This window comes from Hordeum vulgare, chromosome 3H (assembly GCF_904849725.1).
Source record: "Hordeum vulgare subsp. vulgare chromosome 3H, MorexV3_pseudomolecules_assembly, whole genome shotgun sequence".
Taxonomy (NCBI): domain Eukaryota; kingdom Viridiplantae; phylum Streptophyta; class Magnoliopsida; order Poales; family Poaceae; genus Hordeum; species Hordeum vulgare.
In genome coordinates, this window is record NC_058520.1 from 24622158 (window position 1) to 24631725 (window position 9568).

General features: G+C 46.9%; 1 protein-coding gene across 1 annotated transcript; it reads right to left on the reverse strand.

The window, feature by feature from the left end:
- Window positions 1–5377: 5377 nt before the first annotated feature.
- Window positions 5378–6293, reverse strand: LOC123442692 (metallothionein-like protein 2A). The gene is made up of 2 exons (XM_045118808.1): window positions 6153–6293; window positions 5378–5907 (listed from the first exon to the last, which is right to left on the reverse strand). Exons 1-2 carry the CDS (start codon window positions 6215–6217, stop codon window positions 5727–5729), a joined length of 246 nt encoding a protein of 81 aa, XP_044974743.1. The 5' UTR covers window positions 6218–6293; the 3' UTR covers window positions 5378–5726.
- Window positions 6294–9568: the final 3275 nt, after the last annotated feature.

Sequence of the window (9568 nt, forward strand, 5' to 3'; positions counted from 1 at the left end):
AACAAGGGCAAAAGAGTTTGGAAAAGTAGATACGACCGAGACGTATCAGGCGGCTGCCTCTTCTCCTCATCTGAATCCCCTCTTCTAAATGCTTCAGATCTGGTGATTTCTTCTGTGGATTGATCCCCCAAACTTGTGTACGAGGTACTCTCTTCCGTTTCCCATCTATCTATCCGAATAGCATTGTGTATTTTTCAGATTTGGGTTAGTTAGGTTGAGAGCCATATTTTGATTGAATTTGAGGAGTTAGTCCTATGTATGATCATGAGGAGTTAGTCCTATGTAGATGAGGAGTTAGTCCTATGTAGATTCATAAGTAGATGAGGAGTTAGCTCTATGTAGATGAGGAGTTAGTTGCATGTATTTTTTTTAAAGTGTATTTTTTGTGATATGTAGGATTCATAAGATGAATGATGCCTTTTGGATGGTGTGGTGTGGCTTTTGTGATATGTAGGATTCATATGTAGGATTCATAAGTTGAATGATATGTAGGATTCATAAGTAGATTCATAAGTGTATTTTTTGTGATATGTAGGATGGTGTGGCTTTTCAATGATGCCTATGACGTTGAACACCGGGCCTATTTGATGTCGGAGAAGGAAATGGTAAGTAGATCATATGTTAAAAAAATCATGTATTTATTTAATAAAATGAAACTGTAATCATATCACTCCTATTTGTTTGCAGAAGCTTGTGCCCTTGAAGATTCGGTCTCACGGGGCATCGACTGTAATGCAGTACGATGAGCGGTACACACCATATATCGAGATGACAGGACTCCTTCCATTCATTCAGTTTGTGAGTCGGTCAACACCCAACCTGAACGTTGCGGCAATCACTGCACTTATTGATTGGTGGAGGCTGGAGACCCATAGTTTTCACCTCCGGACCGGAGAGATGACAGTGACTCTTCAAGATGTTTCCATGATCACCGCACTTCCGATCGAGGGGAAGCCTCTTTGTATGAGCACTGATTCTGAGGGATGGCGGCACCAAATGGATGCCCTTATTGGTATGTCCTCCTCTCTCAACTTCTTTGCAGCCCTCTCCCTCAACCCCTGGTCCTCACCAACTGCATCCTTCTCCTCCCCCCACTCCGTTGTTGCCTTGTTTGGTTGAGATGCCGCCATACCTACATAAACACATCAAGGCTCAGAGTTAGTACAATAACATACAAAGGAGCATGAAAAACAACATGATAAAGATAAGTCAAATATGTGACATACGAAAATGGTCCCCCTAGGTATCCACGCATACCAATCCTACTAAGTCCACCACCTATCCCACCCCTGCCTCTAGCACCACCACCACCTATCCCACCCCTGCCTCTAGCACCACCTCGACCTATCCCACCCCTGCCTCTAGCACCACCACCACCACGTCCTCTAGTAAGCCCAAGTCGGCTAGGAACATGTTGAGTAGGAACTTGTTGGCTTGTACTTGCTTGACTAGGACCTTGTTGGCTTGTACTTGCTTGGCTATGACCATGTTGGCTAGGACTTGGTTGGCTTAACCTTGAATCATTGTTTTTCGATTTCTTCTTTGGCTTCATATACCTTCTTGTGTTGTGCCCTGTTACACCGCACTCTCCACAATGTGATCTCTCAGTAGGCTCTTGGAATTGATTGTTCCCCATTTCTCTGCCACCACCATGGCCCCATCCATCCATGTCTCCTCTAAAACGCTTTGTCTTTCGTCTTCCCCGTTTCACAGCCTTCCACTCCAGGTCGGGCCATAGTTGTACTCCATGATACTCCAGCCATTGTGATTGGTCAAAGTATGGTTCAAATCTAGGAGCCCATGTATGCTTCGTGGTCATGATCGAGAACTCGGACTCCCTCATAGTTAGTGGATGGTTGACGTCCACATTCCTAGTGCGAGCTGTCGTGTACAAATGTGAGCATGCGAGATGAAGCAACCTTGGCCTCCCACAAGAGCAATCACACAACGATAAAGATACCTTGAACGCCCTGTTTCCATGTTGCTCGCCATCGTTTGTCGTTCCTCCAGGCTCATTCACTTGGTATGTCCAATCCTCGTTATTGTACAACGTAGCCGTTTGGGAGTCAGCCTTCCATGATTGAAATACCATCCATTTGTCAACCTTTGGTAGGACCTGGTACTTGTACTTTTTCTTGTTCTCTCCCGCAATTTGATCATCCGTTTCTTGCGAGTACTTTAGAAAGTATGCTCTCAACTTGTCGAATGCGTATTGAACTATTGCCGTCACCGGCAACTCACAGACACCCTTCAGCACCCGGTTGAAGCATTCTGCCATGTTACTTGTCATTTGACCATATCTTCGACCATCTTCGTCATAAGCTCGTGCCCACTTGGGCCGAAGTTGAATGTGCCTGTTGAGAAACTCAAGCCCACCTGCATCAAGTTTTTTGTTTGCAACCAAAGCATTGTACAATCTTGCAAATCGTTTGTCTGAAAATGCTTGACAACAATCTTGAAGATCATCCGCCAACTCCTTGCTACCACATACCCGGTAGAAGTTTGCACAGAAATGCGTCATGCACCATCGATGATGCAAAGGAGCATGGCCGGAAATGACAATGTCAACCGCGTTAAGTATTCCTTGATGGCGATCCGATATGACACAGATTTCCCTTTCAAACGGTTATACTTTGGTTCTCAAAATATGCAAGAATCATTCCCAGTTAACATTGTTCTCTGCCTCAACCAAAGCAAAAGCCAAAGGCATCAACCGGTTATTGGCATCACTTGCTATTGCAACCAACAAAGTGCCCTTGAATTGTCGGGTCAAAAACGTGCCATCGATGGAGATGACCGGCCGACGGTGTTGAAAAGCCCTCACACATTGCTCAAATGCCCAAAATGCACGGACAAATACGCGGACCCTCTTTCCATTGTGAATCCTTGTTTTCTCCCCATACGGCTCGACCACATGAACCATGCCTGGGTTAGTGGCGGCAATAGCTCCCAACAACCTAGGTAGTCGGTTGTATGCTTGCTCCCAATCACCATACAACATCTTGAATGCGGCTTGCTTCGCTTTCCATGCCTTCCCGTATTTCACCTTGTAGTGAAAGAGGGCCTTCACAAGGTCTTGTACGCTTTTTATGCTCATTGTAGGAAGAGAGGAGATGGAGTTGGAAAGCTTATAAGCAATGAACTCGGAAGTGAGTTGTCTATGGTTTTGCAACGAAAGCTTGCCATCAAACCTCTTGCCTCGACACGTGTGAGGCATACAACTGATAATTTTCCATCCTGGCCCTCCTTTCCATGGTCTTGCACGGACAATCCAAGGACACCCTGAATCCTCACATGCAACCGTGTAACGCAGCTTCATGTTTGAATGAACAACTTTGTGTGGCCTATAATGTGTAACAGAATATTCATCCAACCACATCTTCAGTTCAAGGAATGTTTGGAACTTTGATCCCGGCAAAATAATATTCTTCCCATGTTTGTCCCGGTGAGAAGGTGGCCTAACTCCAAACAATATGCCTTCGCCTCCGTCAACCACGGCTTCATCCGCAAGGCTAAGATCCTCGAACAATGGTGTCTGGTGATCCCGCCCTAATACCTTCGTGAAAGCTTCAACCTCCTTTGTCGTGAACCCTTCCTCATCAACTTCTTCGTCGGGACCCTCATCGTCCGACTCGGATGCATAGCCACGTGAGTACGGAATAGAATGGTCCATTGTCTCTTGCAAATTATATTTGTCCAAATCACCAAGGTTGTTGTCATGAAGAGCAGTACCATCATTCTCATCATCATCGTGCTCATCATTATCCTCTAGCAATGGTTCATGTTGGATACAAGATTGTTGTGCTGAAAGAGGTTCAATGTTGGCCTCTTCGTTGATGCGTGGAGGACTAGCTTCACCAATCGAAGAGGCAACCCGGTTCAAATCCAACTGCAAGTTAGGAACATTTGTTTTGATGGCAAATAACTCTAGAGCCTTGTCTAGTGATTCGGCCACCGTATCCTTGTATGCAAGCCAACGTTGCTCGGAGTTGACACGCATGGTCTTCCAACGAATGTGCATTCCAAATCCCGCATTATGCCTACCATCAAACTCAACTACATCACTAGGGTCCACCCAATTCAAATCCTTTCGGACTTGTTCCAACATTCAGCACAGCTAGGACAGAAATCGAACACCATGTCAAGCTCATCCGGGTCCGGATCATATTGCCTTTTAAAAAGGCATCTTTGTCCACGTGATGAACATAAACACATGTTCTTCCCATCCCTAAACAACACAACATACAATATTTTCTATAAGCAATCATCCAAATACTACAATATCTACTTAATAAAAATAAACCTTATTCATAACTTCCAAACATCCATAACCCTAACCCTAGCCTAACCCTAACACAACCATAATGCAAACATCCAAACAATCTTAATCCTAACCCTAGCCTAACCCTAACACAACCATAATGCAAACATCCAAACAACCCTAATCCTAACCCATCATACCCCTTATCCTAAAATACAAACAAATACAACAATATCATATACATCCCATATTTCATGAAAAAACTAGGGTTTTCTTAAATTTGCAACAAAGTGACCAAAAGAGATTTTTGCTTGGATGAGGAGGGGATCGGGGGATCACCTTAGGGAGGGATTGGACAACAAATGTCCGGTCCAAACCTTCAGATCTGCTGATTTGGAGAGGGATTTGAGAAAGGGAAGACTTGAACACAAGCTATGAGGTGAAGTGAAGGGAGAGGAATGAGGAGGGGATGGAGAGGGGGCTGGCCCGTGGCTGGATAAGTCACAGTATGGCGTCTAAGCGCTCGGCGCCATACTGTAGCATGAGGCTTAGGCGTCGCACTGCCTGGGGGTGGGGACAGTTGCGCCAGCGTGGCCAGGCATGTGGCGCCGACGTCTTAGGCGTCATACATATAGTGTGACACCGGACGCCACACGAAAGGGTGAGCCGGGGTGATTTTTTTTCCATTTGCATTCCCTTTGTGAGTTCTTTTGCTCTATAGGTTAATTTTGTCAATTTTTTGTTTTTCCATGCCATATCATTGTCTTGATTTGATTGATCACTTGCAGGTGCAGTTGGGGCCGCACTTGCACCCTTCGTTCTCGGCGGCGGCCTCGAACGACGGGCCGTGTTGTGGGGTTTGTGGATGGCAGGTACGGTGTTTTTCCTTTGACGTTGTACTAGATCTGCAGTTTCTGTGAGCCACCTTAAAGGTCTTAAAGTTCACAAAGCTATATATTAATAATGAAGCCGCGTCAAGTGATTCGTTATTTTTTCCTTTGATAACTGCTATGATGGTGTCATTGGTGATGGACGTTTGGTGTCAAACGCAGATATGTTTTCTTATGTGATTTATACTTTGATCTTTATGATAGAAACAAGACACATATTACGAGATAAAAAAGAAAAAGACAGAAACTCCAAATTATTATTGTCTACATACACAGGAGTATATATATGTAGATAAGACGGGGAAGGCACACGAGGACGGAACTAAAGCGGTAGGAGAAGCACATGACAACACAACACAAAACACCGTACAAGCCACAAGGGGTACGTACACATAATCCGTTGACTAGCTCGATACGATTACGATACGATAGATCCCGTCTTATTCTAGTAGGTGGCAATTAAAAACGAAACACACACTCGCGATTCATGGATGGCTACTACTACTCGTACTGTAGTGCTCCTTCGTCAGGTCCGTCCATCCATCCATGCCGTCTCCATGTGTTGATTCGACTGATCACTTGCAGGTGCACGGGTTGCAGGTGCAGTTGGGGCCGCACTTGCACCCGCCGTTCTCGGCGGCGGCGGCCTCGAACGAGGGCCCGTTGCCCTTGGAGGGCGCCACTCCCATGACGAGGGCCTGGGAGGAGGTGGCGGTGGTGCTCACCCCCTCGTCCATCCCAGGGTACATCTTGCACCTGCACGCACGCACGCACGCAGACGCCGTCAATCACAAGTTCACAACTTCATCGATCACGAGGGCTATCTATCTATCTATCATGCCCGCAGGCTGCAGATCGATCTCCCCCCATGGAACCGACGGACATGCATGCTAGATGGATCGAGGGAGAGAATTGAAAGAAAAGATTGAGGAGGATGGAGAGATCGAACGCGGAAGATCAGAAATCAGGAGGGGATTGGGGACGATGGATGGTTTGCTTACCCTCCGCAGCCGTTGCCGCACTTGCAGCCGGATCCGCACCCGCAGTTGCCTCCGCAGCACGACATCTCCCTCGAGTTGGTTATCTGCTCTGCTATGTGTCTCTGATCTGATCTGGAAGGGAAGGTAGGTAGGTGTGGCCGTGATTTATAGAGCGGGGAGGATGGCTATCCACCGTCCACGTCTCGGGGCTCGTGGGGGCCATGGGCGGCACGCCAGCCACTGCTGATTGAACCGACGTACTCCGCACGGTGACCGCCCGTCCGCCGGCGGACGCGGACAAAATGCATACATGCGCCCGCGCTCCACGTCCACCATCGACAATTTCACCCTGCCAACCGTGGCGCAGCACGTCCAATTAATTGCAGTATCACCGAAGCATCCAGAACATGCTAGCTAGTCACCCGCTGGGGTGTGGTTTTCCAGATCAACCCGTGATAACCAGACTTTTGTTTTCACCCTCGTCAAAAAGAGAACAAACCTTTTGGCCCAGAAATTGCTTTCCTTTTACACCCTCTATATACCTAATAAATAATTAAAGCAACTTCAACGGGCCAATCCAAACAGACAGCGATTTCATCCGTTTTTTGTCCATTTGGGTCGGCCGCCCGTCCGGCATCCGTCCTGTTTTAGATATGGGTCGACAGCGCGTTCAACGCGTCGACCCATATGTGCCGACGTGCTCGGCTGGCCACCCTATTTTACAAGATTTTCATAGTTTGAATCAAGTAACATAATTTAAACCGAAAATAACATGATTATTATAAGCCGAATAATAATAAAAATGTCTCACATAGTTCACACATAGTTTTGCTAACGAATAAAGGAAGATAAATCTATTGATTGCCAACACTAGCCCACATATGCTCAACCAAATCATTTTGCAATTACACGTGAGTTTTCCAATCATGCATGTCTTGATGAAATTGGATGAACTGTTCAAACATTGTCGCTTCTCCATGCTCAGGCACAACATTCTCACCATGAAACTAAAACCCTAGATCGTACAGACGTTCGGCGCTCGTCTTCTACGATCATATTATGCATGATCACACAAGCACTCATCACCTCCCATAATTTCTGCGTGCTTCAGGTATTAGCAGGATACCGAACGATGCCCCATCGAGATTGCAAAACACCAAAGGCACGCTCGACATCCTTCCTAGCACCCTCTTGCTCTTTGGCAAATCTTTTCCTCTTCTCTCCGACAGGATCGGGTATTTTCTTGACAATAGTGGTCCACTGAGGATAGATACCGTTACCTAGGTAGTATCCTTTGTCGTAATTGTGGCCGTTGACAGTAAAGTTCACCGGCGGGTTTGCCTTCGGCAAGCCTAGAAAACACCGGCGAGTGCTAAAGCACGTTGATATCATTGTGTGATCCGGCCATGCCAAAGAAAGAGTGTCAGATCTAGAGATTTTCAGATGCAACGACCTCTAGTATGACAGTGCAAGCCTTGACATGGCCCTTATACTGTCCTTGCCAAGCAAAATTGCAGTCCTTCCACTCCCAGTGCATGCAGTCTATGCTACCAAGCATCCCTGGGAAGCCTCTGCTGGCATTCATCGCCAACAAACGGGCTGTATCTTCAGCAGTCGGCTCTCTCAAGTACTCAGGGCCAAACACAGCAATAACAACCTTGCAGAACTTATACAGGGACTCTAGGCAAGTAGACTCGCTCATACGGACGTACTCGTCAATGAGATCACCGGGCACTCCGTATGCAAGCATTCGGATGGCGGTAGTGCATTTCTGATAAGAGGAAAAACCTATCTTGCCAACGACATCCGCTTTGCACTCCAAATAGTCATCATAGCCGACCACTCCATCTCTAATACGATTGAAAATATGTCTACTCATATGGAAATGGCGGCGGAATTGTTGATGTTTGAACAACGGGTTTGCTGTATCAAAATAGTCCTTCGAAAGAAGGAAATGCCCGCTCTCTCGGTTGCGATTCAACGCCGGAAGGTGGTCTAGAATGGAGCCACGGAACAACGGTCGCTGGTTGTTGAGGTGGTGATGGACCAACACGGCAACCAACATCTCCTCCTTGTCATCGGACGACGAATCGTTGGAGTCGCAAAGGAAATTGTGAAAAAAGAACTCGTCGGCGGTGTCCATTTTTCGTACATTGTCAAACTGTCGAACAGCTTGCGGACGTCGACGAAGAAGACGGCCCGCGAAGGGAGTCGCGGCGCGCACAGACCAACTAGTTGCCCTGTCGGCGTCCGACGAGTGACGCCGATGAGGATCTGGCCGGGCGGCGAGGCGGCTTCTTGGTCGGAGGCGTGGGGGTGTGAAGCAGTCGCCTCCCCGGCGTCAAGCCGGCGGCGGCGGGCAACGTGGGGGTGTGAAGCAGTCGCCTCCCCGGCGTCAAGCCGGCGGCGGCGGGCAACGTGGGAGTGGGCGGCGTTGCTGAGAGTGGACGGATGACGGCGGCGTTGCTGGGAGTGGGCAGCTGGCAGAGTCGTCGGCAAAAATGGGCGGTGGCGTCTGCGACGAAGGAGGCGGACGAGGGGTGTTGTTGGATGGGGGGAGGCCAATGTGCCACCGACCAGCGGGGCCGGGGGGAGGAAAAGGCGAGCGAGCACGCGTCCGCCGCATGTCCGCGCCGACGCAAATCCGGCACAAAAATGGACCGGGAATGCGTCGACCGTGAACGAAAACCGGACGCGCGTTCATTTGGGTTGGCGCGTTGGCCCATCATTTTGTCTGCGTCGGCCCAAACGAACGACGGCGGACGAAATGGGTCGCCCCATTAAAGTTGTTCTTATAGTTAAAAAAACTAGTTTACACTAGAAGAAAAAGAAAAACTAGTTTAATTTTTTTTATCTATAATTATTTTGATATAGAAGTATACGGAGACAGACCACTCCATCCTCTTTCCATATACTTTACTTTTTTGCGTTTGTAACGGGGACATACAACGTCAACCTTGTCGGACAACTACCTTACATCCGTCATATTCTATATACTATTTTGTAAGATATAATTTGGTTTCAGTACGAGTAGTGAAGGCAAGATTATTATTTTTATTTAACCGAGGATTTGATATGATATGATTTGATTTGAGTATAGATAGGGAAGGCAATGAAAGTTTTGATTTGATAACCTTTATTGAATTAAGGAAAAATTCAAGGAGAAGCGCCGCATCACAGCACTTTCATGACGGCTTACACGCGCAAGCAAAAACCTTCTATCTCATGATTACATCATCGTATTAAATGTTTTTTTGAATTTTAAAAATGATCTGTCTCACAGATTAATAATTTGATTCATCGTTAGGTTCGTCTCGACGAGACCTTTAAAATAAGATCTCATGTTGACATGTTTCGTTGAATTTTTTTTCGTCATTCCTAGTTGCCACATTTATGTCATCATAGTTGTCATTTTACGGATGTACAATTATCACAAA

Bases quoted from the DNA above. Each gene is read 5' to 3' on its own strand.
- LOC123442692 (XM_045118808.1), bottom strand. From the start codon at position 6,217: ATGTCGTGCTGCGGAGGCAACTGCGGGTGCGGATCCGGCTGCAAGTGC. The intron at 5,908-6,152 runs GTAAGCAAACCA...GCGTGCGTGCAG, and splicing joins TGCGGCAACGGCTGCGGAGG to GTGCAAGATGTACCCTGGGA.